General features: G+C 37.6%; 7 protein-coding genes across 12 annotated transcripts; 4 read left to right on the plus strand and 3 right to left on the minus strand.

Moving 5' to 3' along the window:
• Positions 1–1,989: 1,989 nt before the first annotated feature.
• LOC104810787 lies at positions 1,990–3,473 on the minus strand. The gene has a single exon (XM_010537203.2). It carries the CDS (start codon positions 3,075–3,077, stop codon positions 2,178–2,180), a length of 900 nt encoding a protein of 299 aa, XP_010535505.1. The 5' UTR covers positions 3,078–3,473; the 3' UTR covers positions 1,990–2,177.
• A 3,838-nt stretch (positions 3,474–7,311) lies between these two features.
• LOC104811275 (WUSCHEL-related homeobox 2) lies at positions 7,312–8,549 on the plus strand. The gene is made up of 2 exons (XM_010537939.1): positions 7,312–7,657; positions 8,059–8,549. Exons 1-2 carry the CDS (start codon positions 7,339–7,341, stop codon positions 8,547–8,549), a joined length of 810 nt encoding a protein of 269 aa, XP_010536241.1. The 5' UTR covers positions 7,312–7,338.
• A 571-nt stretch (positions 8,550–9,120) lies between these two features.
• Positions 9,121–12,706, plus strand: LOC104810788. 2 transcript variants are annotated; one of them, XR_771336.1, is made up of 5 exons: positions 9,121–9,377; positions 9,752–9,937; positions 10,603–10,851; positions 11,089–11,128; positions 11,337–11,712. XR_771336.1 is itself a non-coding variant. In XM_010537204.2 (5 exons), the coding sequence occupies exons 1-5, from the start codon at positions 10,619–10,621 to the stop codon at positions 12,136–12,138; spliced, it is 357 nt and encodes a 118-aa protein (XP_010535506.1). In that variant the 5' UTR covers positions 10,584–10,618; the 3' UTR covers positions 12,139–12,706. The 2 variants fall into 2 exon arrangements, 1 of the variants encoding a protein (XP_010535506.1); XM_010537204.2 differs by lacking the exons at positions 9,121–9,377; positions 9,752–9,937 and adding an exon at positions 12,039–12,706 and having other exon boundaries at positions 10,584–10,642; positions 10,748–10,833; positions 11,317–11,423.
• Positions 12,707–12,781: 75 nt separating this feature from the next.
• Positions 12,782–14,580, plus strand: LOC104810789 (ubiquitin-conjugating enzyme E2 7). Its single transcript, XM_010537205.1, has 6 exons — positions 12,782–12,910; positions 13,026–13,128; positions 13,538–13,635; positions 13,742–13,842; positions 13,970–14,047; positions 14,184–14,580. Exons 1-6 carry the CDS (start codon positions 12,868–12,870, stop codon positions 14,259–14,261), a joined length of 501 nt encoding a protein of 166 aa, XP_010535507.1. The 5' UTR covers positions 12,782–12,867; the 3' UTR covers positions 14,262–14,580.
• A 436-nt stretch (positions 14,581–15,016) lies between these two features.
• LOC104810790 (UDP-glucuronic acid decarboxylase 5) lies at positions 15,017–18,424 on the plus strand. Of its 4 annotated transcripts, none has more exons than XM_010537207.2 (13): positions 15,017–15,118; positions 15,319–15,411; positions 16,073–16,159; positions 16,250–16,337; positions 16,434–16,525; positions 16,644–16,708; positions 16,809–16,897; positions 17,104–17,181; positions 17,372–17,465; positions 17,574–17,640; positions 17,746–17,809; positions 17,910–17,950; positions 18,038–18,424. In XM_010537207.2, exons 2-13 carry the CDS (start codon positions 15,337–15,339, stop codon positions 18,215–18,217), a joined length of 1,020 nt encoding a protein of 339 aa, XP_010535509.1. In that variant the 5' UTR covers positions 15,017–15,118; positions 15,319–15,336; the 3' UTR covers positions 18,218–18,424. The 4 variants fall into 4 exon arrangements, with proteins under 4 accessions (XP_010535509.1, XP_010535508.1, XP_010535510.1 ...); XM_010537208.1 differs by lacking the exon at positions 15,017–15,118 and adding an exon at positions 15,194–15,209; XM_010537209.1 differs by lacking the exon at positions 15,017–15,118 and adding an exon at positions 15,862–15,923 and having other exon boundaries at positions 15,346–15,411.
• A 378-nt stretch (positions 18,425–18,802) lies between these two features.
• On the minus strand, positions 18,803–20,007 carry LOC104810792. Of its 2 annotated transcripts, XR_771337.2 has the most exons (3): positions 19,810–20,004; positions 19,596–19,638; positions 18,803–19,037 (listed from the first exon to the last, which is right to left on the minus strand). XR_771337.2 is itself a non-coding variant. In XM_019202283.1 (2 exons), exons 1-2 carry the CDS (start codon positions 19,928–19,930, stop codon positions 19,592–19,594), a joined length of 168 nt encoding a protein of 55 aa, XP_019057828.1. In that variant the 5' UTR covers positions 19,931–20,007. The 2 variants fall into 2 exon arrangements, 1 of the variants encoding a protein (XP_019057828.1); XM_019202283.1 differs by lacking the exon at positions 18,803–19,037 and having other exon boundaries at positions 19,592–19,638; positions 19,810–20,007.
• Positions 20,008–20,546: 539 nt separating this feature from the next.
• On the minus strand, positions 20,547–23,850 carry LOC104810793 (receptor-like protein kinase HERK 1). Its single transcript, XM_010537210.2, has 2 exons — positions 23,628–23,850; positions 20,547–23,387 (listed from the first exon to the last, which is right to left on the minus strand). Exon 2 carries the CDS (start codon positions 23,373–23,375, stop codon positions 20,877–20,879), a length of 2,499 nt encoding a protein of 832 aa, XP_010535512.1. The 5' UTR covers positions 23,376–23,387; positions 23,628–23,850; the 3' UTR covers positions 20,547–20,876.
• Positions 23,851–26,825: the final 2,975 nt, after the last annotated feature.

Consider the following 26,825-nt stretch of genomic DNA (forward strand, 5'->3'; position numbering starts at 1 on the left):
TTCGGTTCGGTTCAGTTATTTGCTTAATAACCGAACGGTTGAGGAAGTTGAATAATCATTCGGGTTCGGTTCGGTTCGGTTAATAACCGCGGTTAACCGAACGGTTATTGAGTTTTTTTAATATTTTAATTTTTATCCTCATTATTATTAATATTTTTTTTGTACTTCACTTTTAACCTTATATATTTCATCCAATAAATCATAAAATGTAATTTTTTTAATTTTTATCCTAATTATTGAAATTTTTAGATTTGTTTATAATTTTATTTTACATGATTAATTATTTTGTCCATTTTTTTAAATAGATATTTTGAAATTTATGTAGGATTAATAAATTTTTTTTAAAAATATATCATAACTGAACCGAACCGATCTAAAACCGAACCGAATAAACCGGAAAATATAACCGTTTGGTTATAATTTTATTATGCAAAAACTGAACCGAACCGAACCAAACCGATTAAATCTATATAACCGTTTGGGTATGATTTTTTTATAACCGAAATAACCGAACCCGAAATAACCGAACCGAAAACCGAACCGAAACCCGAAATGACCACCTCTCTCAGTGTTGTTACTTGTTATACGATTGATTAAATACACAACCATAAACTCACTGTAAGAATTTCAATGCAAGCAAGAAATCATAAATTTTATATAAAACTTATGCTGAATTAATACATTAGCATAACGTGATTTTAATTATAAGAATAAAACTTTACCATCAATTAACTCCAACTTTAACCAAGTCTAAAAAAATAATAAAAACAGAGACACGTTAAATTTATTTCGCGTAAATCCGATTAAAAAAATATGTAGATTAAACTGAATTATAAATTAATTTTTTTACATTGAAAATACAAAAAACTGAAACTTTTTTTTTTGGTATAAAAAAACTGAAACTTAGACTCTCAACAAAAAAAAGTCGAATAAGAAACATTAGATTAAACTGTTTATAAAATAATTATCTCATTCTTTAAAATCTACATTTGAAAATTGCGATTGATTTTTTTTAATTAAAATGCCACTGATTACATTGTTTTGCCTTCGAGTTTGGTCCTTTCACGTGCTGCCATGTTCCCCGCCTTATACGCCCTATCTCTACCACACACACACACACACATATATATATATATATATGTGTGTGTGCATGTGTTCGTCTGTACGTATATATGTATGTATGTATCTATGTATGAGGATGCAAGCAAAATACATAGCCAACAAGATTAAGGGTTCAATTTTTTTTTATTTTTTGCCAGGGGACTCGATTCATATGTCTCCTCCCCTGTTTGGCAGGACTCTATCATCTCAGAAATTTCATAAATCACAAGATTCAAACACGTATAATGTCTATACATACACATATATATATATATATATGTGTGTGTGAGTGTATGTATGTGTGTGTGCATGCGTTATATAGATAGTAGCAAAAGAGTCGTCGAAAAAGAAATGGTGAAAAGCGAAGAGCATCGAACCTTTCGGCGATATCGCGTGATGTCTTCAATGTTATCGTTTTTTAGGCAAACAAACAATATGTCTTTTTCACATAAACACATGTACATATATACATACTATATATATATATATATCTAAAAAAGTTAATAAAGTGTTTTTTTTTCAAAATTAAGTAACTATATTCAGTAATTAACGATATTTGAATTTGAACACCCCATAAAGTTGTGTGTGCTCACTAATTACACTTATGTGGTGCTCTAATGGAAAACATACTTAATTATCTTGATCACGAATTAATGTCACTGCATTCAACAGTGGCGCCGTAATTATTTGAATTTTTCATCTCAGGTTCCGACCAAACGCATAATAAAATTCAAAGTTTGCTCGCAGGCTGCAAAAAGAAACTTCTATGCTTTTATATTATAGTTTTTTTTTCTTCCCTTTGTAAATAATTTATAGTTGTAACTTTGAATATCTATTTTCCTATTTAACCTGCCACCACTTCAGAAATGTTATCATGATATTTAGTAGTGAAGCAAATCTGCAACCTCTTTAGATCAATACAGAGGAAGCCATCCTTAATGAACATTCATGAGAAATGGAAATAACTTACACAAACCCTTCTCGTAAATCTGAAATTCTTACAAATTCGAAAAAAAATATGAAGGGGAAAAAGAGAGAGAAAAAAATCTAAACTAGATGATCAGTGGGCTTCTGGTCTAGCGTTCTAAGATTCGTACCTGTAAAGATGATGATGATGATGATGACACTGTTTCATGTGATTCTTGAAGATTCTGCTTTTCTCTGTTCATCGCAGAGTTCATGAATTTGAGAAAAGAGCCTTCTGTCACATTCGGTGGCTCTGGATTCGGAGATGATGAAACTGACCCGTTTCTCTTCTTCTCTTCCTCCATCAGTCTCCTTCTCAGCTTCTCCTCTGCATCTCTCAGGAACTTGAATTTTGGTGGAGGTGAAGATGATGACGACGACGACCTGAAGAACCTGTTGAACTCACGCTCACCCTCTGATTCAAAGAGAGGGTTGAATCCATGGTTTGGGTACGACTCCAAAGGCGAGGAGGAGGATTTCATTGTCGGAGAGGCCAAAGGGGTGAAAAAGCTAGGGGTGTTACAGTCGTTTACTCCCAAGGCAAGATCACTCAGGCTCCTCGTTCTTGACCTCGACCCTTTCCTCGATCTTCCATCATCAGATTCCAAATCCTCCTTTGTCTCTTCTTTGATTGTGAAGAGGAACCTCTGGTTGTGAAGCTTCATTAGCTCCGCTTCAAACCCTGCATCCCCAGCCAAGTGTTTCATCAATCCAAGCTCTAAATCCCGTGTTTCGTCGAAATCCCCATCTGGGTTTCTCGCAATCTCGCCGCCGCCATTGTTGGGCTGCAAAGACTGAGGCTTTTTGAAGCAGAAGAGCTGAATGAGATCCTTTGCATATCCATTGTTGTGCTCTTCCTCTTTCTCTTCTTCACTCTCTTGGCTTATCACTCGCTTGCTCTTCTTGTTCTTATTCCATCTCAGAAGATAGTAGACCTCTGCAACAAGTGCCAATAGAAGACAGCCAAACACCAAGCTCAACCCAATAGCTAACCCACCAACAGTCTTCATCTTTTTTTTCCCCTCCAATTTCTTCTCCCTAAATGTTCACATCACATGAAACTAGAACCCTAATTTAGCCAAAATATTTTGATCGCAGGAAAAAAGACACCGGATTTGGGTACCCTTTTGGCCGCTTTAGGAAACCCAATGCGTAGAACTTTGAAAGGGGTGATTCAAACAATGTGTTTACAAGCAAATTTCAAATTGCTGGTGGAGCAGAGAAGGAAACTTGCCTCGAAGGGAGTTGGGAAGACATAAAAAAAAAAAAAGACTTTTTTTTTTTGAAATTTCTTTTTTTCTTCTTCTTCTTCTTCTTGCCGTTGTAGAGAGATAAACTTCTCTTTCACTGCAATTTATGTACACAAGTTGAGAGATTCCTTGAAATATTTGCACAAGAGGGCCAATTGCCTCTGATGCTTCCAGCCTTAACAGTTTGAAAATTTTTATTTAAATTTCCAAAAAAAAAAAAAACTATAAAATTAGGTAACCCATTCATGTATTTTTAGTCTAGTTTTAATTAAGTTTGTTGTTACCGCAATTTATTAGTTAATGCTTTTTTTTTTTAGTGTAAAAGAATATGTTAGTACCTTTCAACATTGGGTTTTTAAATACATGTGATGGTCGCTTATATATGATGCGGACTTAAATGCGCAATTTTTTTTAATATTGTGTGGAAAATAATTTTAAATACATCACGTATTTAAGAATATATTTTTAAAAGAAAATTCACTCTTTGTTTGGTATCTACGTCGCTTTCTATAATTTGAATTTTAATCCTAACCCAATAAGTCTTTTTTGCTTGTAAAATTACCAAAACTAAATTTCTAATTTTAACCACAAGTTATACCTATAAGTTAAAAAAAAAAAATCGTTTCGAAAAAAAGAAATTTTCTAATATTAAAATCTATATGTATAAAATATTATATCAGAATTTTTTTTATAAACTAATTATTTATTGTCTATCCAGTATATATCAAATACGTAGAGCGGGATAGAAAAAATAAGACAAGAACTAAAGAAAGATGAATTAAAACTCAGAATCTTGTAAATTCGAACAATTACATGTTAGTTATTGGATCATGAAACCTTTTTAACTATAGTTTTGTAGTTATCATAACTATAGAATTCAAGGTTTAATAATAATAATAATAATAATTAGAAAATAATAGAGAAATATATGAGAATAGAAACTAAGGGAAGGGAAAGGAATGCATCAGCCACGCGGGGAATCCAGAAAATATGATTGGATAAAGACAGAACCAAAGAAAGACAACCTCTCCTTAGCTGGTTCTTTCAATTTATTTATTTTTTTTGTTTTCTCTTCCGGTGGTTTTTTTTATCCCTCTTCCTCATAATAATAATTTTTTATTTTTTATTCCCTCTATTTTTTTTTACTGTCATGGATTGTTAAAGATAAACGTCGTATGCAAAACACAGGAGACTAAAAATAAAAAATAATTATAATCAGGAAGAGGAGAAGGAGTGATAAAAAAAAATAACCGGAAGAGAAAACCAAAAAAAAAAAAGTGTTTTAGGTGTTATACATGTTAGTAAACTTTTTTTATTAAATAGCTAATTGATACGTGATAATGAGATAATATATTTAGCAAAAAGAGGTTTCATATAATTTTTTATTTTTTCAATATATAAATTACGATAATATGTTACACAAATTTGAACAATAAAATGTCAATTAACGGGCCAGAGCCCACATAATTACGTTTAATGGGCAATATATTTTAAATTGGTAAAACATAAACCCGGCCCATCTATCATTACATGATATATCCCAAGTTTGGGCCGTTTCGTTTTTATGACATGATGGAATGCGAATAAATACATACTACGTGCATATCTATATATATATATATATATATATATATATATATAATATTAATTTCGGCTAAGCTTGTTGTAAGGCGAAAATCCCCCTCATGGATTGTTAATATTAATAAACCAATATAAAATATGAATACTAAATGTATCAAGATGATAAAAGATTGCAATTAAATTAAAACAAAAAAAATATAATGATTGTGATCAAAACATAGTTTTATAATACTCAACGAGATTACAAATTCCACGAACAAGATCAATTAAAGATCCGACAAGAAAAATCGATATAATATTTTCGTAAAATAAACTTTGTATTTCTAACATTATTCGGACATATATATATATATGTAATCATACAAACTCTGTTGGCCTACTAGTAATTAGTAACCACTAAAAGTTGTAGGAATTGTCCAAATTAATACATTAACCAATTAAATTGTCCAATATATAACTAAATGTAATCGAGAATTTTCATGCTTATCCAGTAAGTTTTTGTGTGTGCCCGTACATATCCACAAAAATAACGTGAAAAAAAAAAGAAGAAATGTACTTGGACCGAGCAGCACAAGGAGACAGATATGCCTTTTCAATGCCCAAAAAGGTGTATATACGTATACACATACACGTGCTAATGCACGTGTGTATCTATTTGTACGCACGTATATATATATATATATGTTATTGTTCTCAAACGGCGAGCGCGACAAACATGCCGATTACGGCCTTTCAATGCATATCCTTAACTCTCGAAGAGCTTCTGGGTTTTGTTTTAATAAATGAAAATGAGACAACTTTGATATCTCATCATTATTAGAAGATCCCCGCTTGTTATTTTGATGTATTCTTTGGATTAATTTCATAATCCCAACTTTATTTGAGATCGATCGCATGAAACCTACGTTTTTACCCATTTTGATTTGAAATTAAATATTTCGAAATTTGCAAAAATTTCAAATTATTTCTAATGGATCTCCACCTCCTTGTAATGATATCATCGAGCATGTACGTATTTGTTTGAAGATGGCAATGTTAGTGCTATCTAGTTTGCATGAAGAATGAAATAAATAAATAAATAAGGTTATTAATTCGGGAAGAGTTTGAACATGGAATTCAATGCAGATTAGAGTGTCATATATATATATATATATATATATAATATATTCATTCTCAAGGCAATCTTCTGCTGCTCTATAGATCCGTAGGTACCTACTATCAGCTTCAAAGCCATGCACATATGTTCTTTGCTTCCATCTTGTCATTTCCCATGCATTTTTTTCATAAAAATATATTTACACCCGTATTTATATATATATATTCACACACCTCGAAAATACCCGAAAAAAAATGCTGAAACAAATATTTTCTTGTTGTCCGACATTTTTGCACATCCTTATTATTGTTATTATTAAACTAAAGAAAGTATTTCTTACATTCACTTTGGGCGGGCTTGCTAATAGAAAGGCGTTATAACAAAAACCTATATATAATTCGGTTTTTATTTCATCTAACCCCTTATAATTCACAGTGCATTCCTAATATAATATACATAGAAAACGTTTTTTTTTTAAATTTTTTTACAAGTTATTGTGAATATTAGTTAGTTTTTGAATTATTTAATTCAATTTAATGGGATGTTATATTATTAAATATTTAGGCTAATTAAAAAATGATCTATTATCAGTGGGCATGTCAGATCAGTAGAGGCGACAAAGATATCGACTTATATGGGGGCTGGCTAGTGTTACAAAAACATGAAGAGGCAGGACGGTTCGGCTCCAAGTTGTCGTGATATAAAAGAGAGGGTGCAACAATTTCCAAGGCAAAGCAGGCTTCAAATAGGCTAAGGCACAAATCCAACCAGCTTTATTTTGCCGCCCTATTAACGTCCGTATTTATCCTTACTGTCTCTTTCATTCCCAATAACACATACTCACCCATCGTCATTTCTATCTTCTTCAATTTTAATTTTAATTTCAATCCCTATATTTTTCCTTATTTTTTGAATTGCTCCACCTCATTATATACTGTAACACCCTAACAGAGAGTAATGGTGTCTCTTTCTCTATCACTACACAATATATGCAGGAGGAAAACGACAACAGTTATCTTTTAACCTTATAGTAGTCGATTTATTTCCAATCATTTAATTATATTTTCTTCTCTGTTTCTTAAAATTTCCATGTTCTTTTTTTTTTCTTCTAAAAATTTCCATATTCTTTTACCAATATCTAGCCGCTAAACGCCATGTTTTCAGAGTCTATAGCTCAAAAAACGACACGCAAGTCATGCCTCTCTCTCTCTCTCTCTCTCTCTCTCTCTCAAGCATTGACTATGTTATATATGTATACATGTAAATATATGCATCTCCCTCTCACTATAAAACTCCATGCAAACCACATGCAAAGAAACCCTAAAGCCCTGAATATCACCACCCATGGATCGTCAAAACCAGACACCGAACATGGAAACCGAAGGAAACTCAGGTAGTTCGAGGTGGAACCCGACAAAGGAACAGATAACTATTCTGGAGAATCTGTACAAGCAGGGGATTAGGACCCCGAGCGCCGATCAGATACAGCACATCACCGGTAGACTCCGCGCGTACGGTCACATCGAGGGTAAAAACGTCTTCTACTGGTTCCAGAACCACAAGGCTAGGCAGCGCCAGAAGCAGAAACAGGAGAGCATCGCTTACTTCAACCGCCTCATTCACAAAACCTCCCGTTTTTTCTACCCTCCTCTTTGCTCAAACGGCACGTAGTTCTCCTCTCCCCTCTTCTCAAATTCCCAAATCTTCATTTTTCCTAATCTTTCTGTTTTCCATGCTTAATACGAATATATATACTTTATTATATCATTCATATATGCCCACGTGTGTAAGGTTTTCTATTGTTTAGACTTGGACCGTTTTTGTTTTCGTATTGCGTTATTTTGTTTCACGTGCATGTATATGACATAAGGTTTTTCATTAGGGTTTAACCCTACTTCTTACGTATTAGGTTTAGGTCACGATACACATATTAATAACTTGCCTATTGCTGCTGTCTTTCTCTAACGTTGGGTCATAAACATTATAATGATTGCAAAGTAAATTCTTCTTTTATGGGTAAAATCTTATTGATTATAATTTTTTTTTGGTTATTTAAATTTGAAGTGGTATGTGGAAGTCCACATCATATACAACAACAACAACAACAAGGTGACTTCAAAGGTGCATTCACTCAGCCGAACAAAGCGACGATCACCGGAGGGTACCGGCTAAGGACAAGCTCCGATCACAAAAAACCAGACACGTCGTCAAGATTGTCCTGTTCTGCCCGATTTGCCCTCGATAATCTACGTGATCTCGGCCACCGATACGAGAGTATTAACGTAAATCCACACGATGATTCCGGCGTCACGTGCCAGAAAACGCTGCCCCTTTTCCCCCTTCAGCCGTCTGATTCGTCGCCAGGCGACGCCTCCGGTGTTGAAAATTACAATTCAGATTTCGTTTTCCTTGTGCTGTTTCAGGTTGAGAGTATTGTCCTGAGTGTCATATCAATGCTCTCCAGTCCTAACGATGAATCCCCTGGTGGAGCCCCGCCGTACTATGATTTCTTCTCTGGTTCTAGTGGTTCCGGTGACGGAGGAAAGGCGTTATAACAGTGGAATCTAAGTGAAGTTAAAGTCTTGTGTTCGTTTTTTGTGGGTTATAATATTCTAAAATATAAAAAATATCTTGTTATATTTTCATCCAATAAAATAATGTTCTACATTTGACCTCTATTCAAAATCTATATGTAGTATATATATAATGTCGAGGCCACACCATTGTCATAATCCGTACAAATATCAAGATGTGTAAATCTGGTTATTAATTTTATATTGTTTAAGATTAAATTTGGAGTTTAACGTTTTAAGGTAGCAAACTAGCAAGAGTGTTGTAAATTTGATTATGAAAATTTTTAAATTTTTTTACAAGTTATTGTGAATATTAGTTAGTTTTTGAATTATTTAATTCAATTTAATGGGATGTTATATTATTAAATATTTAGGCTAATTAAAAAATGATCTATTATCAGTGGGCATGTCAGATCAGTAGAGGCGACAAAGATATCGACTCAGAAGGCATTCATTTCAACGTTGACCGTGACATTATTCAATTTCTAAATTCCTAGATTTTATGTAATTCCAATTATCCTTCTTTTTGTTGAAATTTTAAAAAAATATTCGAAGAATGTAAAAAATATCGATATTATCCTAATCGAAAATGTATAGGATTTGTTTGATGTTTAATTGAAACAGTGCTACTCCGGCCCTTTCCCGTCCGTGAGGTCTGGCGAGATCCTTCGATTCCCTCTCTCCGGTCTCTTCTCTGATCGGAATCTACCGAGTTTCCGGCGAATCGGATTCTTCCTCCGCCTTCAGACGCCGCCGCTCCGTCGAGGAGCCGATGCCTTTTTCCGGCGATCATTGGGATCCGCTGCTAAGGTTCGTCTGACCTGTAATCGTCAGTCGTCGTTTTATGTTCTTGCCTCATATCCTAGATTTTTCCATTGATCTGTGTGCAAGAATGCGAGATCCATACATTTAATTTGATTGTCATCGAGATGATCCTGTGCATTGGTTCTTATGCGGTGCGCTGTTTTCTGGAGATTCTTCGAAAACTTTTCATATAGAAGTGGGAGAAATTGGGCAAATCACGATCGATTTTACTGTTTGGAGTGCAAACGATTATGTTGAAAGAACTTGATTTCTGGCTGTAGCCAACGGTTTGAGGAAAAATAACCATTTGGATACACCTATTCCTAACAAGGTATCAATCTATTTAGACGGGAAATCCAATTCTTTGTCTGCTCGTACAGGATCGAACTCTTTTGGGTGCCTTTGCTGAAAGCAATTTGTTTTGGTAGAAGCTGGACATGCAAAAGTGTTCTCGAGTTTGAGGATTAGAAGAGCAATAAGAGAGGGCTCTTGAAATGGTGTAGGGTTCGAGGATGAGCTGATAAGGTTTCGGAAGTCGAAAGGAGCCATCAATCTACTGATCTGAGGTGAGCCTGATTTCTCAGATTATATGTTTGGCCCGCCTTATAAACTTAAAAACACTCTTCACCATCTCTTTTGATCGTAGAAACTGATTGTCCTTCATCGATTTGCCACTCTATTAGCATGATCCCTAAGTTATTCTTCTGTGATAGTTTCCTAGATTGAATCTAGTTTAACAGAAAAAAGTAGACACTCAAGAGGTATATATAGGCTTCAGACATCAACTCTGTGTAGAGGCTGCATCACTTCTTATTACATACCACAAGAACAAATTAAACTCTCTTTCTCTTTGCCTCCCAAGATTTATCCCGTGACTCCCTCACCCCCAATGGTTGTGCTGAAATAGTTGTCTTTGATTGTCTCACGGTTTGGCTGGCGGGTGGTGATTTCCAACCGGGTTAGGTCCTGATGGGTTCTTGTGCAATGTCTTTCCTTCAACCTATTGCCATAATCTGACACGTTTAGGCTGTAATGATAAGTAAACAACGTAATTTACACATGCATGAATGCATTTCTACTCACCCAAGTTGGCAACACTCTTTCTTTAATGGATTTAACAGTATGTATATGCTATATATGATTTTACAGTGATTTACAACAATTGAAAATTTCTGTTACCGCATTTTTCTTCGCACTCTTTCAAGTCGTGACCTTTTGCGGGTCTGTGCAGGTTCTTCAATCTTGGCATGGACTGGTTACAGCAAAGACAGGTAAGTTCGTGAAAACGATAAAAGAAAATCTAATGGAGAGGGGGAGGGGGAGAGAGAGAGAATATGATGTTGCCTGCTTTTTTCGACGGAGCCATGAATCTGCAGACGCTACATCTTGGAGCCGAGAGCAAGAGGCATAAGAGGAGAAAGTGGATGAGGACCTGTCTTCTCATCATCATGTGCTTGTCGAGGTTGTGAATACTGTCGGGGTAATATACTGAAAGCTTAGTGAGGTTTATCTATGGGCACATCATTATATACAAAGATGAAACAACCCTTTTGTCATATGGCTAACGTATTTTCAAAGAACCATAATGATTACTAATCTTGAAAACAACCAGGTGAGATGCTTGAAGATTTCGTTTCCTGGAATCCAATGCCCTTATATGTATAAGTAAAATGCCTGTAAATACGTTCTTATAGTTCTTTGTCGTTTATTTTTGCAGCCAGCTCATTTGCTTCAGCCTTCACCGTCCTGAAACTTTGGTAAGCCACCGACCCCAAAACATTAAATCCTTTGGTTCTCGGAACTGAACTGTCATATACTTAATCCCGTTCTTCGAGTCTAAATCACGATATACTCATAAATATCACCATTTTTGAGTGAGATTAACCTTGATGAGCACCTATGAATAGTTGCATTGAGAATTAACTATCATCGTTTTATCGTTTAGTTTTTATTTTCTTTCCGTAGGTTGGTGTATCCAGGAGGAGGAGGTATCCGCACGCATTGCAGGCAGGGGCCATGGAGGGGATTCCGAATCTTGGCGACATACTCATCGTGAGTTGACTTCTTCTCTCGTCATCATTTCCTAGTTATCAATTGATCCATGATAGAATTTTGCTACCTACCCTTTTTGTCTTTCATTATGATGGTGATGATGATGATGATGATGGGTTTTTTGCTCTTTAACCTTGTCGGCTCTCGTTTTTATAGTCCCACCATTTTTTTTCAAGCCGAAATATCTCTTGTCGTGTAATTGGATACGATAAGATTGGATGAAATGGATGGAATATACGGAGATGTTTTGGATACATGTGATTGAGTGTAAGTTAGGTGATTTATTATATTATATGTGCTCAATGTGACATTTTTTAAGATCGTATAGGTAAGTTTTCGTTACAAAAGAATATTCAAAAGTCCTAAAATTAGGACAATGTGGTAGATTTTATTTGTGCTTGATTTTCTTGCGTTTGTGCTGGGGGTCTTGCAAGGTACCAATAAATAAATAAATAAATAAATAAAGACGTACTGATTCATTATCTTTACCCCGTGTGGGGTTATGATGACTACGTATTTGTTAGATTTCAGATTCGAATTCTCGAATATTTTATCTCGAATATATCATTCATACAAATAATATCTAATTTTTGTTGGAATTCGATTTTTATTTAGGGTAGTCCAAGCTGTGACTGAGCATTCTGATGCAAGGGGATGGACCGCAGGCCTGTCTTGTATGGGCTTGTGGAGGTCCACACATTTTACTTTTTTCTGACTTTAGCACAATTAACAGCGGGCCCATTTCATAGCCCAAATCCCAAGCAATTCCCCATCCATTTTTTTAAAAATGAAATGTTAAACGTTTAATTCCACGTAAACTTTGATTTAATGCGGAGGATCATTACTAACCCACCACCATTTTATTTTCATTATGACTTTTTATTTTCTAAAAAAACCGTAATTTTCTGTGTGATAATTTTGAGGCAATGTTTTTTATTAATTTTGATTAACAAATGGCGGATACGATTTTAGATTATATAATGACCAAAGGAAAGGGAACTATTTGCATTTTATTATGAAAATCATATAATATAATAAGTACCATTTTACATGTGAAAAACTGTACAAGTTAACTGAAATCTATAGGAACACAATTCCTCAAACAAATTCGACTATAAGAGGAGATGTCGACATGATATTCTCTTACTTTACCAAAAAAAATTACCCTTTGTTTAAATGGAAAATAAAAAACATGATGTGGTTGTTTTAGGCCAAAGTCTCGCAATACTATTGGTGGATGTGGCAAATTAAACATGGACTCGTCCGTAGCAGATCAGTTCCAATGTTTTCCACCCTGATGCCCGAAAATCCCAATTCCGATCTTTCAGTACCTTCTATCTATATAATATAACCTCCATTTTAGAATCTCTCTCTCTCTCTCTCTCTCTCTCTCTCTCTCTCTCTCAGATCACTGGAAGCTTCAGCTGAATTTTCATCATCCGCCATGGCTTCCCAAGCGAGCCTTCTTCTCCAGAAGCAGCTCAGGGGTAAATACACACAAACCCTCGTTTTTGTTGCGACAAATCTGTTAGGTTCATATTCCATAGAGGCGGGCTTTTCGAGTTTTTGATTGGATTTTGCCTTCTCTGGGTTTTATTTCAGATCTTTGTAAGAATCCGGTTGATGGGTTTTCTGCTGGGTTGGTTGACGAGAGCAATGTATTCGAATGGAGCGTTACGATTATCGGACCTCCTGACACACTCTAGTATGTTCCCCTGATTCTCTTCCATCCTAGATCTCGTCCCTTTCGTCAGAATTCGATGTCTGTCTGGTCTTATCTCGATGATTATCAATTGGGCATGTTGATTTTTGCCGAAATTTGTTGATTTGTGGAACGAGCATTGGCAATGCTCGATAAATGATGCTTAAGTTATCTCATTGATGATGATGCCGGGATTCGATCATTGCGGGTCATGTGATCATAGGATTTCGTGTTCCCTTTCTTGGTTTCACCATATGCTGGACTTGTCTTTCTCTACAAGTATTCAAATTTAGTGTTCTTAAGGAATTATGATGTTCTTAACTCAGCCTTGTCTTGATGCTTTTGTTAACAAATTCAGTTAGTGTTTTATAGTCGTTACCAAATAGTGAAAAAGTTCTAATCCTAAATGCAGCGAAGGGGGATTCTTCAATGCCATAATGTCCTTCCCACAAAACTACCCCAATAGCCCGCCGACTGTGAGGTTTACCTCGGATATTTGGCATCCTAACGGTGTGTCCATTCTCTCCGACCTTGCCCTTTTCCGGGATAGGATTGCAGATACAAAGTACAATATGATATATTCACTCCTTTGTGGATTGTTTCCTCATCCGTGCAGTTTATCAGGATGGCCGCGTTTGCATATCTATTCTCCATCCTCCTGGTGATGATCCCAGTGGTTATGAGCTTGCGAGTGAGAGATGGACGCCTGTTCACACAGTATGTCTGGGCTAGTTTCTCTGGGTGTATATATATATGGTCTTGTTTCATTGCGAATAATCTTCAAACTAGATCATTGATATGTGTTTTCCCGAATTCAGATTTCGTTTTCCTTGTGCTGTTTCAGGTTGAGAGTATTGTCCTGAGTGTCATATCAATGCTCTCCAGTCCTAACGATGAATCCCCGGCAAATGTTGAAGCCGCTGTGAGTATTTTCTGTTCATTAAGCTCTGTGGAATTCTCTCGTTATTCCTTCCGACACTCACTTCCTCTGAAACGTGAGAACCGTTCAATATGTAGTAACTCTGCTCGATCATCATTCTGTCTTTGTCGTTTTGCAGAAAGAATGGAGAGAGAAGCGAGACGAGTTCAAGAAGAAAGTGAGTCGCTGTGTCAGAAAGTCCCAGGAAATGCTATGATTCTCAGATCCATGATCTCAGGAAGTTCCGAGTTCATTATCCTGTCTGAAACGTTACTTGTAATGGACTCTCTCTTACATCTATCGCATTCCAAAACACGGGAGGGCCCCTCCCAAGAGTCAAAGTGTTTTTGAAGGAAGAAGAGATATTACTATCATATAACCTTTCTGGTGAGAAGCTTTGTTCTGTGATTTATGCTGTTTGATGTCGTTTCAGTTTTGGACTCCAGAACTGTGTGCCGTTTCTGAGCAGCACCATGTATTTTCTCCTGGGCCCCTATTGGGCCTCAATGTCTGCCTAATAGACTTTTTGGATCCCATGCACGGCGTCGTTTCTACTGTATTCTTTCGGCCCAACGTCATTCATTTGAAATTGTCTGGCCCTACAAAATCCACGTCAGCTTAACATTATGGGCCTATATATAGCCCACTTACGAACGGCCCATTAAAGAGCGGAAATTTGCCCGGACAACGATTCGGTTACAGAATAATAATATCTGATTTTGTAGTCTTGGACTGTTTCGGTTTTGCTTTCCCCATCCCTTCAACACGTGCAATGATAACAAACATGCATATATATATATATATATATACACACAAATCAGGAGTCATTAAAGAACTCGTTAAATCAAACGTTGTCGTGATCAAGCAACTAACACCAAATTGGTTTTATTTTTTCCCGTGTGTTTTAACTTTTAGGTCTCTATGTTCTGCCTGGATAAGGAATTAAATTAATTAATAAATTCGATTGAATTTCGATTATTTGTAATTTTGGAGGAGAGGTTGTTCCGACACTTGCGACTATAAGTAGACAACAACATCTCGCTCTTCCCACTTCTCATCAGATCAGAAGATTTGGTTAGGGTTCCGACCGACTGTCTTATTTATCGATTCAAGCTTCTTATAAATTCTCTTTCCCCCTTCTCCGATCGAAATTCTCAGTTTTCCCGTCAGAAAATTCTCTTTTCCGCAAAAAAAAAAATATGCGTTTTTTTTTGGTAAAATGTTTTTTTTCCCTCTCTGTAGAGTTTGATTTGACGACTGATTGGTAAATCCAGGGATTTGGGTTCTCAACAATGGCGACAAACGGACAGAGCAGCACGAAGCCTCCACCCACTCCTTCTCCTCTGCGTAATTCCAAGTTCTGTCAGGTGATTTTCCCCAAATTCTTGTGGAGATTCGACGTAAATCTGAGATTTTTATTCATCTTTTTTTATATCCTTTTATGTTTTACGTGTGATCGTAAACTGTTCATGCCTCGAATCTCGTTTTTCGGGCAAGAGATTTAGCTTTTACTTGATGAACCGTGAATGAGGTTTTGCGTTTTAGTTCCACAACTAACCAGAAAAAACACTGAAGTCGCTTATAGAATCCGTTCTACATTGTGCATATGTTTGGTCTGATGGTTCTATGTCTTTTTTAATGGCGGATCTTGTGGTGAGAAATCTGTATTTACCTCATCTCTTTGGCATTGTACGCAATTTAACTTCTGGGTCTGGCGATGGTTTCGTAGAAACGTAGATTGGGGAGAGATTGGATCTTAGCCGTTCCATTTAGGCCTGCCTTAGTCATGATCTGTAATCTTTTTGGCCTTTGTTTAGGTTAGCATCAAAGGGCCAGCCTCGTCATTTAACCATAGAAAACTTGCTGATGCAACGGGATGGTACTGGATCAGATCTTGAAATCATACTTTGATCCACTTTCTTGTTAGTTTAACTGGAAGATGAAGATATTCCGACCTGTCCCACCCACATGAGGAAACAGATGTATAGAACTTGGATTTGATGCACTTGTCTTTTCTTGTCGATGCAGTCGAATATGAGGATCTTGATTTCTGGAGGAGCTGGATTCATCGGCTCTCACCTCGTCGATAAGCTGATGGAGAACGAGAAAAACGAGGTCTGGATGAATCGAGATGTTACTGTTCTTTGTGACATCTGCTGAATTGCCGGTGAAACTTTGTTTTGTTTTGGTTTGGTTTTATGTCAGGTAATTGTTGCTGACAACTATTTCACTGGGTCAAAGGACAACCTCAGAAAGTGGATTGGCCATCCAAGATTTGAGCTTATCCGACATGGTATATATGTTCGTGAGACTGTCCGTATGGCTTCGTTATGTAAGTGAGGTTTATTAACGTCATCATCCGCTCTGTCTTATTTATGGCGTCAAATAGATGTAACGGAGCCATTGTTGATCGAGGTTGACCAGATTTACCACCTTGCATGTCCTGCTTCTCCTATCTTCTACAAGTACAACCCGGTTAAGGTACATTTATGTTTTTATAGATTTGTCTGATCAGATAATATTAATATCCGATCTCTGTTATCGAGAATTTCGTCTAAACTTGTATGGCTTCTATTTTTTTTTTTTACGATAATAACAGACGATTAAGACAAATGTGATCGGAACACTGAACATGTTAGGTCTTGCTAAGCGTGTCGGAGCAAGGTCTGGCTTTGAGGGATTCGTTTTCAAACTATTTTTGTTTGCCTTTTTTTGCCTTTTGGCTATGTGATTTAAGCTTTTTTAGTTTTTAAATTAAAAACAGGATATTGCTTACATCGACCTCGGAGGTGTATGGAGATCCTCTCATCCACCCGCAGCCCGAAAGCTACTGGGGCAACGTCAATCCTATTGGTATTTTGTTCTTATGGTCTTTTGTTTCTTTAATCTCCTCCCCGTCGTGGTTTTTAGCCTAGGGTTGGACATTCGGTTCGGTTATGCATGAAGCGAACCGGATCTCATATATAACCGAATGTGTATGATTTTCCTATAACAGAAAATTTCATAGTAAATGATCTTTTTTTGTCGTGATCAAGAAGTGATAAATTAATGTGAGATAGGGGTTCGGAGCTGCTACGATGAAGGGAAGCGTGTGGCAGAGACATTGATGTTTGATTACCACAGGCAGCATGGAATCGGTCAGTCACGTTTCTACTTCTCCTTCTCTACCTTTCTCCGTAATAAGGAGGAAACTTGAACTGAGCGAGGACCCGGCCTCGCACTTGCTCATAGAGCTCGGGTTCCCTTATTTCGGTGGATACCCATGGGACCCAAATGTATGGGACCAGCCCTAACTTCAAGGATCTCTATCGTCTTCCTGTGCTGTAGAAATACGGATTGCGAGAATATTCAACACGTATGGACCTCGTATGAACATCGACGACGGACGTGTCGTTAGCAACTTCATCGCTCAAGCACTCAGGTTTTCATGAGTCCTTTCCCTCCAAAACAACCTTTGCTGTCTTTGTATTGTGTAAAACACCTCTCCTCTTGTCTTGTCTTTTGTTGCTCTATGCATGTGAATGTGTAGGGGCGAGCCTTTGACTGTTCAGAAGCCCGGTACTCAGACTCGCAGTTTCTGTTACGTTTCCGACATGGTATTAGTACACATCCTTCCCAAAAAAAAAACTTTTTTTTTGTATTGAGATACATTGAAGTAAAAACTCGTTTCTGTCTTGACAAAAAAAAAACCCTCCTCGAAGGTAGATGGGCTTATCCGTCTGATGGAAGGGGAGGACACCGGCCCCATCAACATCGGTAACCCTGGTCGGTATTCCAAACATCCCTTACCCCATGCAATCCCCTCTATTCAGACACAGAATCCGATCTCCTTAACTCAAACACTGTCTTGTTTTTTATTCCTCAGGCGAATTCACCATGCTGGAGCTCGCTGAGACGGTGAAAGAGGTTAGTTAGTCTCTTTGCGATGAAATGGCTGCTACTTACCGGGTTTTTTGGTTGGTTCTGACGATGCTGGTTTACACGTTAACGCAGCTGATAAACCCGAGCATAGAGATAAAGATGGTGGAGAACACGCCCGATGACCCGAGGCAGAGGAAACCGGACATCACGAAAGCGAAGCAAGTGTTGGGGTGGGAGCCCAAGGTTAAGCTCCGGGAAGGGCTTCCTCTGATGGAAGATGACTTCAGAGTTAGGCTCGGCGTCCGGAAGTAATAAAGAACAAAAAAAAATGGCATGAAACATTGTATGGATTCTCTTCTTCTGAGCCAGACAAGGAACTTTGAGCTTCCAATGTCTTAAAAGCGTTGGTTTCATGTTCCATGTCCTTTTTAATGTTGTTATATGGTTTACTAGCTTTTGCCCATTAAGATTTTGCAGAAACGATGAATAAGATTTTTTTTTGGGCATTCGCAAATGAAACATTGCACATTACCCCCCTACAAGTAGGGGTGGACGTTTCGGAAAACGGTTCGGGTTCGGGACGGAATTAATCGGTTCGGTTCTTTCGGTTTTACAAAAATAGGTACCAATCAGGTTTTTTATTGTATTCGGTTCGGTTTCGGTATCGGTTCGGTTCCGGATTTTATTAAAAAAATGATAGATTTCCTTTAAAAATATTCGGTTTTTCAGGATTTTTAAAGTTCGGTTCGGTTGCGGGAAAATTCGGTTATCTAAAAATGGTACCGTTCGGAAAATAATAGCGGTTTCGGATCGGAAAAAATACCGTTTTAACGGTTCGGTTTGGTCCGGTTACGAAGAACCGAACCGAAACGCCCACCCCTACCTACAAGTAGCAAATGGGGAAGAGGGCAAAATCCATTTCAAACACATGGGGGGAGAAAACCCAATTGCCATAGTAGAATTTGCTTCACATTCTTCAGTTCAAAATTAACAAAAAGAGTAAAATAAAATCTCGGGAGAAAACAGAAAGAGTATCTAGGTGTGCTCTTTCATGTTATTGAATAAAAGCTGGAGTGCTGAAACACCCTCTTCTCTTTCCCGGAAAGGCTCACTTCTCCCTTAATGCTTATCCCTGAAACGGCATGAAAGGGGCATAGACCAGAATGAGTTTTGGGGATGATAACTTATAGCTATTACCCGAATCATATTCGATGATAAAGAGAAACATTTACGAATATGTCTTGACACTGAAAATGCAAACCCACTTCATGAGATTCAAGCACACTGGCGTATGTCTCTGCTAAACATTTCTACCCTCCAGTTCAAACACAACATAACCAGACCTTTGACTCGTTATGCATCAGGCAGCAGAAGCAAGAGAACGCCTATGGGTCGAGAAACATATGCCAGAGGAGGATTCAGAGATGGGTTTATCAGGTTTCAGAATTGGGATAATGCATCCGGGCACATCCAAATGAACACTCATCTTATCAGGTGGTCTTCGAATGTGAAAAACATACACATTCACAAAACAACCTAAATACGTCAAGCACCATTCGACCACCACGTTGTTTCGAACTACTCTTTTAAGATCGGATCGGTTTACAGAGAACGATCGCGGATTACCATTGACATGGGGAAAAAATCAGAAATCCGAGAGTTGTAATTGATCAAGTGGGTAAGACATTACCTCCTGTGAAGCTGGACGAACTTCGAGTTCTTCGCGTCTTCCTCTGCATATCATTGGCATTTAAACAATTAGGGTTCCACGATCGCCGATCCAACAGCATACACAAGACATCAGACAATAGATCCGACATAAGCACAATACGAGTACATAAACACCGATCGATGAGAAGAAATTTAGCCGAGTTTTTAGGAATCGATCGGATCCGACGACCTACCGGTGAGTCCAGCAGTGAACTTAGTGATGATGGCTCCAGTGACGGCGAAACCCGTGATGAACGGCCAACAACGCTTCCATTCCCTCTTGAAGAATACCGGCCATGGATCGAACAGCCTCATCTCTCTCTCTCCTCTCTCTCCGATGCGGCTGCGCTCTTCCAAGAGGTTTCCTTGTCTCCTAACTTTGGTGAGGGTTGGATCTGAACCCGCTTCGCATAAGAGTTGCTTCACATGGGCCGAACAATAAGAAATTATAATAATGGGCCTTACATGAACCTTTCCCGGCCCAAACTTGTGTATCATGGTAATCACGTGCGCCGCGCGTGCGTATTTACCGTGAAACTTTTGTGCACTTGGCAAAATAAATTCCCGTTTCCATTGCATTTGCAGAATTCGGTTAGTCGTGTTAAGTGTTAACCGTAATCGATTATAATTCAACATAAAAGTTGAACAGTTATAACTTTTTTAAATTTGAAAAAATAGAATTCGAACAAAATCAAATAAAAAATAACAAAAAACTGATTTTTTTTTTCTTAAAATAATTTTTTTATCAATAAAAAATCGCACATAAAGCTAAGAAATTCGTATACCAAACGAACAGAACCGAAATTGATATAGAAACCGAATGATTATAGTGTTTTATAATCGAAATAACCGAATCCGAAGCGAAACCCGAGATGACAACCGGTAGTGTACATAAAAAAAATCAGTACAGAGTTCGATTTTGAATCCGAAATTGAAATCAATAAAGACGATTCAAGAGCATCTTTAGATTCTGTAACACTTACACTGCAATGAAACAAATACCAAGGAAATAAACAAGCTTCAGAAAAAAAAAACATCAATCATTGTGCAAAAACCTCAAAGGGGGAAAGAAAGAAAAAAACTTTATCCAGTTTTCGATACTGGGTGGGTTTCTTCGATTATCCCATGCTCCTCACAGTTAATAATGTACACAAAGAACAAGAACGAGTGTACGAAATCCAATCTCCTCCACTCTTTCGGACAAAAAAACCTCAAATCTTTCGTTTTCCAGACAATTTCCCAGTTGCAAGAATCGATCAATCTATCTTCCTTCGGATTTCACCAGCTGTGAGAAAACCTTACTCATGGAGACACCCGAGAGATCGTCGATGTTTGATTCCTCTGACTGCCCTGCCGCCGGAACGTTAACGCTCGTGTCTCCGTGGCTGAAATTGTTAATCTGAGGAGGCAACTCTCCGATCATGTTCGTACTGTTCTCTTCAGGGTCGCCGCCATCAGTGGCTGCTTCCTGTAGCTGCAACGAGTATTCGAGATTCCACAACACGTCTCCCATGGCGGGCCTATCAATTCCAAAGTCAGCCAAGCATTTCTCCGCTGTTTCCGCAAACTTCCTGAGAGAATCGGGTCTGATCTTCCCCCGGAGTGATTGATCGATGATCTGTTCCAACTGTCCCTTGTTCTGCCATTTCATCGCCCACTCGGCAAGATTCACCATTTCTCTCGGAAGTGTCGGGTCTATGACCGGTCTTGCGCACAGAACCTCGAACAGAACGACCCCGAAAGAATACACATCCGATTTCTCCGTGAGCTGTTGCCTTCGGAAATACTCCGGGTCGAGATATCCAAAACTTCCCTTTACAGCCGTACTCACGTGGGTCTGATCGATCTCGGGTCCAGTCTTTGACAATCCAAAGTCTGCGACTTTAGCCATGAGATTCTCATCCAGCAATATATTCGCGGATTTCACGTCTCTGTGAATGACAGCTTTTGAATAACCGGTGTGAAGGTAATGCAACCCTCTAGCCGATCCAATGCAAATCTCAAGCCGCTGCTTCCAAGTCAAGCTAGGAAGGCCCGAGCCATAAAGATGGCTCTTTAACGTTCCGTTCTCCATGTACTCGTAAACCAGAATCATCTCATTGTTTTCGTCACAGTATCCGATCAGAGAAACCAAATGACGGTGGCGAAACTGAGACAGCAACTCGATTTCTGTCCTGAACTCAGCAAGCCCTTGCTGAGACTTGGGGTTTCCTCTTTTGACAGCAACTTTCGTTCCATCGTTCAGCTCTCCCTTGTAAACTTTGCCAAAGCCACCTATCCCGATAACCCGGCTCTCGTCGAAGTTATTGGTGGCCTCTTTAACCGCCGCAAAGGGAATTCGGTATCCTACGTTGGAAGTTATACTTGCGAGTGTAGTTCCATTTGAGTATCCACTTCCCATTGTAGCTGAAGTTGCAGTTGTAGACAGAGGAATCCATGTCTTTGAATGAGCATCTTGTCCATGGCCATGCCTCCTCCTTTTCCTGTACAACACAAAGATACCTCCCAAAACCAGAAATGCAAGTAAAGGGCCAACAGTTGCGCCGACGATTAAACCGACATTCTTCTTAGTGCTTGAACTACTTGGCACAAATGTCCCGCCACTGAGCTGACCCATCGAGTTATTCACCTTCATGATCTCTAATCCATTCATGATGGCGTTCGGATAATCGGTGTGAACAGTTGACGGACCAATGCTCACACGAATCTTGTTACTGCCCTTGGGGGATTGAGTCACGTAATCCATGAAGTAAGCACCGGCCAGATTGTTGGACAAATAAACGCTCAGATCAAGATCTTCAACCACAGACTTGGAGTCGACGTAAAGATTGAAGTAGAGCTGGTCCAGAGACAAACTCACGATATCGCAGAGATGAAAACGGAGGAAGTACTGGAAACCCGGATCAACATCGAACACCCACGTGATGTTGAAAATGCTATTCGGGTTATCTGCCGAGTTCATCTCCGTGCAGGTTCCATAGACAGATCTTGGTGCAGTATCCTCGGTCGCATAACCCGGGAGATACTTAACAGATTCCATCTTGGACACGCTTTTAGCAAGATTCTTCTCCAGGATGAAATCTGAATCAGACACCCAAGTTCTTGAAAGGGTATCATTATTAGGTGTGACGGCGGGTCCACCCATATTCACCCTAGCAACTGTCTCGAGGGCCTGCCATATTAAGCCCTGAAACTTCCCCGGATTTCCTATGAACATAGCATCGTCGGTGACCAACGTGTCGGGAGCAGAAACAACTTCAATCGCGTTCACAAAGGCAAAAGAATTCCCAGAGGGCGTAAAAGTGAGCACGAGCTCACCACTGGTCACATTTAGAGAGTATTCCTTCACAACTCTGGACTTCACTGTGAAATCATTGAGGAGAACATGTTTTTCTGAGGAAACGGCAAACTTGGCTGTACCCATTTGGAAGTTCTGGTAATTGAATGGATTGAAATGGAGCCGAATCCAGTGGCGGCCTGTGCGGACAGAGAAACTGTACTTTGATGCCTTTGTGAAAACTCTCGCTGTCTGGTAAATATCAGAATCTGAGTTGGTGCTACTAGCGAGGATCTCTTGTGGAGTGGTGAGGAGCTTCGAGGCTAACTTATCCGACATGAAGTCTCTACCGAGAAGCGTGGCATTGTCGGGTGATCCACAGTTGATGAGGTAATTATCCACAGGTGTGAATCCATGGCAGATGCAAATCAAGCAAGAAATCGAAGAAAGCAAAACGAAAAATCCAAACTTTTCACCACCCATCTGGACAAAACGCTGCAAATTTAAGGGAAAACAAGAGAATTTGCATGAAAAAAAGACTCGATCAGTTTAGATTTAACGGCGAGGCATAAGCAAAATTAGGGTTTTATACTCGACCAGAGAGAGAAAGAGACACAAACTGGAACATGCCAAAGATGGCAACTTTCTAAGATCAAGCAAAGGGAAAACCAACAAAAGGTACATAAGCTGATCCAACAGATAAATCAAGAAAAAAAAAACAACAACAAATATTACCTTTAAGACAAGAAATCCAGGGAAAGTAACTGTCCCATGAAGCTATAAGAAAACAGAACCAAAATTTGAGGATGAAATGATGAGCCCACCAGGAAACTGCAATCCTAAATTCTGATTCGAGAGATCAAAGCTGTATTTGGAACCAAACACAAACATGTCCAGCAAAGAACAGACTGGTTAGAAGAGGAGATGGCTTCCAGTTCCTTGTGAACCCTGCAAAGGCAGATTTTTTTAATATAAATAAACACAAAAACTGTAATATGTGCATATTTTAAATATAAATAATGAGTTTGGTGAAAAAAAAATGGCAAAAAAAATGCAGAAGAAGAATTTACCAGAAGAAAAAAAAATCAGGATCATATTAGCGCTTTTAATATGCCAAACAATTATTTTTAAAAAAAATATGGTTACCAATATCACAGGTTTTTTTTTTGTTTCAGGTGTATGTGAAAAAGTTGTAAAAAAATCGGCATTTCAATTTAAAATAAAATATTTGTAAATTCCCACAGCATTTGTCAAACAACCAGCACTACTTCCCATATTATTTATGAGAGATATGAAACGTTGAAAAGAATTTAAACAAAAAAACTAAAACCATTAATATGCATATTTTTACTTTTTTTAATATGTTTTACTAAATACAAATACGAATTGTATTAATAACAAATATATTTGAGTTTTTTTTAATGGAGACTGAAGTAAACTTTGGGTAAAAGATGTTTACAAATATATTTATGAAACATTCTATCGATATAGCTAGAGCCAATTTACGGACAATTGATTAAATTCCCATAGTTTTTATCTTTATATATATATATATATATAATAAAAATCGTCAATCTCATTACTAATTTTATTACCAACATATGAATAAAATTTTTGAATATTCGAAATTCCGAGACAGATTAAGGACAGATCTAAGATTGGGTCGAATCTTTTTGAATGATTTGGCAAACAAATGGTTACAAGATTTATACAAACGACGACGCTAACCACTCTATTTATCAAACTTTAGGGAAAATGACATGTATTATATTTATTATTACTAATCGGAATAAATAAGATAAGATGCTCTTATTGTGATGTATTTCTTTAATTAATACTCACCTAAAAGACGCCACGAGTCCCGCCGCTTAAAATGTTTAATTTTTTATTTGTCAAATACTTGCAATCTGATTGGTTTATATATTCTCTTTAATTTATCCAATATTTAAATCTGGAATTCACATGTAAAACTATAATCAACACCATTTTTAAATATATCTTTATATATATATAATATAATAAAGAACCATTTATGTCCACTGTGAAATAAAATATTATTTTCAATTTATGGCCTTTTCTTGCGTTAACGATATATATGTATATGTAAATAAATAATTCTATTTGGAAGAGAATAAAAATACTCTGGTCGGTGTCAGACTGGCAAGCACGTCTCGAGGAAATACACAAATAAAAACAATTCCGAAATAAATAAATAAATAAATAAAATTGGAAAACCTCAGGTCCTCGTGGGCTCGTTTGAATTGGGCCCATCCTCTCTACCCATATTTAAAACAAATATATGGGCTTTCTCTTTACATCATAGCACGAAACCCGCGGACAGAGGTAGAGGCTCTCCCTAAAATCTGTCTTAAAATGGGCCCCCACCCCTAGTACCCATATTTCGTTGCTGTGTTCGCGTCATCAATCATTCCAAGATTTGTAGAAGATAACAAAATGACGTTTCAAGCGTTAGAGAAAAAAACGTATACAAACACTTGCGGTCCATTAGGAAACGTCTACAAACACTTGTGGATAGATTAATGACCATTTCATTATTGATGAAATGTTACTCGACTCTTTCTCAAAACTTCAACAAGGGGGTGTATTGTACATCGCCTTCACTAACTCTTTTTTTTGGTTGCACCCTTATTCCGTATCATTTAGCATTACAAATTATGGTTTGAAAGGGACCGAGGACGACGATATATATCACTCATGAGGTACATACACATATACACATGTTGTTACCGACATTGAATCTTTGTACTTTTCATGTTTTTTGATCCGGGTTTTCTCATAAAAAGTTACATATATATAAACGCAATATATAAATATGTATTTCATTTCATATTGGATCTAAATTGCGAGATATGGCTTCACATTGGACGCTATATATGTGTTTTTGAACATGATGAATTTAGGGTTTCTCAACTGCATGGAAAGATGTCCGCTCGTCAACTAGTCCAAACAATTTGATTATACCAAAAGGGGCATACGTATTGAGTCAAGTTATTTTCGAAGGTCCATGCAAATCTCCATTAGAGTTACATGTACATGCAACCGTCAAAGTCAAAGCACCCGAAGATCCATCAGATTTTGTAGAAAAGGATGGTTGGAAATGGAACCTTCGATGGTCAAGGATCCATTGCTTGGTCTCATAATGATTGCCATGAGACTTTGCAATGCAATAAGCTTCCTATTATGAGTTCTTTTGATCTTTTTTTCCCTAAACCCTAACTTATACAACAATTTATATAGTTTTTTTTTTTGTTTTATGACAAAGAAGCTGGTTTATTTCGGCAGAACATAATGTTAAACTCCATCACAAACGGATTGATACAAAACATAACATCTTTGAACAACAAAATCTTCCACATCAATGTTCTTGAATGGACCAACTTATCATTCAGCGGAGTGAATACAAGAACCTCGGAAGATAGTCCCAACATCGACGGAATCCACATTGAACGGTCTATAAAAACATAAACATTACAGACTCGGAAATCTCTACAGGAGACAATTGCATCTCTCTTGTACATGGAAGCGAGAATGTAGTGATATAGAACGCATGAAATGCGGGCCTGTTCACGGGATTAGTGGCGGAAGCCTCGAAAAATATCTCAAAGAAGAGCTTGTTTCCGGCATCACCATCAGAAACTACACCTTATTGAACACAGATAATGGCATGAGAGTCAAAACATGGTTGAATTCATATAAAGCAATAGCCACCGGTATACATTTCTATGACATTGCGGTGGTTAACGTGAGCAATCCTATTTTGAATGAAGCTAAGCAATATCAATTTCACATATATACACGGGACATCACCGACACAAATGGCGATGAAACTGGAATGTAGTAGTGAAACAACATGCGAAAAACATCGAGATTTCAGACATTATATTGAGTACATTGGATCTGATGGAGCTTCCA

Source organism: Tarenaya hassleriana, unplaced genomic scaffold (assembly GCF_000463585.1).
Source record: "Tarenaya hassleriana unplaced genomic scaffold, ASM46358v1 Cleome19, whole genome shotgun sequence".
NCBI classification, from domain to species: Eukaryota; Viridiplantae; Streptophyta; class Magnoliopsida; order Brassicales; family Cleomaceae; genus Tarenaya; species Tarenaya hassleriana.

What these genes read in the sequence shown, in the direction of transcription:
- LOC104810787 (XM_010537203.2), bottom strand. Translation starts at nt 3,077, where the DNA reads ATGAAGACTGTTGGTGGGTTAGCTATTGGGTTGAGCTTGGTGTTTGGC.
- LOC104811275 (XM_010537939.1), top strand. Translation starts at nt 7,339, where the DNA reads ATGGATCGTCAAAACCAGACACCGAACATGGAAACCGAAGGAAACTCA. An exon ending in CCCTCCTCTTTGCTCAAACG is followed by an intron (nt 7,658 to 8,058) that starts GCACGTAGTTCT and finishes TTAAATTTGAAG; the next exon opens with TGGTATGTGGAAGTCCACAT.
- LOC104810788 (XM_010537204.2), top strand. Translation starts at nt 10,619, where the DNA reads ATGGACTGGTTACAGCAAAGACAG. An exon ending in TTCACCGTCCTGAAACTTTG is followed by an intron (nt 11,129 to 11,316) that starts GTAAGCCACCGA and finishes TTTATCGTTTAG; the next exon opens with TTTTTATTTTCTTTCCGTAG. An exon ending in ATCTTGGCGACATACTCATC is followed by an intron (nt 11,424 to 12,038) that starts GTGAGTTGACTT and finishes ATTTTTATTTAG; the next exon opens with GGTAGTCCAAGCTGTGACTG.
- LOC104810789 (XM_010537205.1), top strand. Translation starts at nt 12,868, where the DNA reads ATGGCTTCCCAAGCGAGCCTTCTTCTCCAGAAGCAGCTCAGGG. An exon ending in TCTCCAGAAGCAGCTCAGGG is followed by an intron (nt 12,911 to 13,025) that starts GTAAATACACAC and finishes GTTTTATTTCAG; the next exon opens with ATCTTTGTAAGAATCCGGTT. An exon ending in CGGCAAATGTTGAAGCCGCT is followed by an intron (nt 14,048 to 14,183) that starts GTGAGTATTTTC and finishes GTCGTTTTGCAG; the next exon opens with AAAGAATGGAGAGAGAAGCG.
- LOC104810790 (XM_010537207.2), top strand. Translation starts at nt 15,337, where the DNA reads ATGGCGACAAACGGACAGAGCAGCACGAAGCCTCCACCCACTCCTTCT. An exon ending in GGGCAACGTCAATCCTATTG is followed by an intron (nt 16,898 to 17,103) that starts GTATTTTGTTCT and finishes AATGTGAGATAG; the next exon opens with GGGTTCGGAGCTGCTACGAT. An exon ending in TCGCTGAGACGGTGAAAGAG is followed by an intron (nt 17,951 to 18,037) that starts GTTAGTTAGTCT and finishes ACGTTAACGCAG; the next exon opens with CTGATAAACCCGAGCATAGA.
- LOC104810792 (XM_019202283.1), bottom strand. Translation starts at nt 19,930, where the DNA reads ATGAGGCTGTTCGATCCATGGCCGGTATTCTTCAAGAGGGAATGGAAG. An exon ending in GTTCACTGCTGGACTCACCG is followed by an intron (nt 19,639 to 19,809) that starts GTAGGTCGTCGG and finishes AATGATATGCAG; the next exon opens with AGGAAGACGCGAAGAACTCG.
- LOC104810793 (XM_010537210.2), bottom strand. Translation starts at nt 23,375, where the DNA reads ATGGGTGGTGAAAAGTTTGGATTTTTCGTTTTGCTTTCTTCGATTTCT.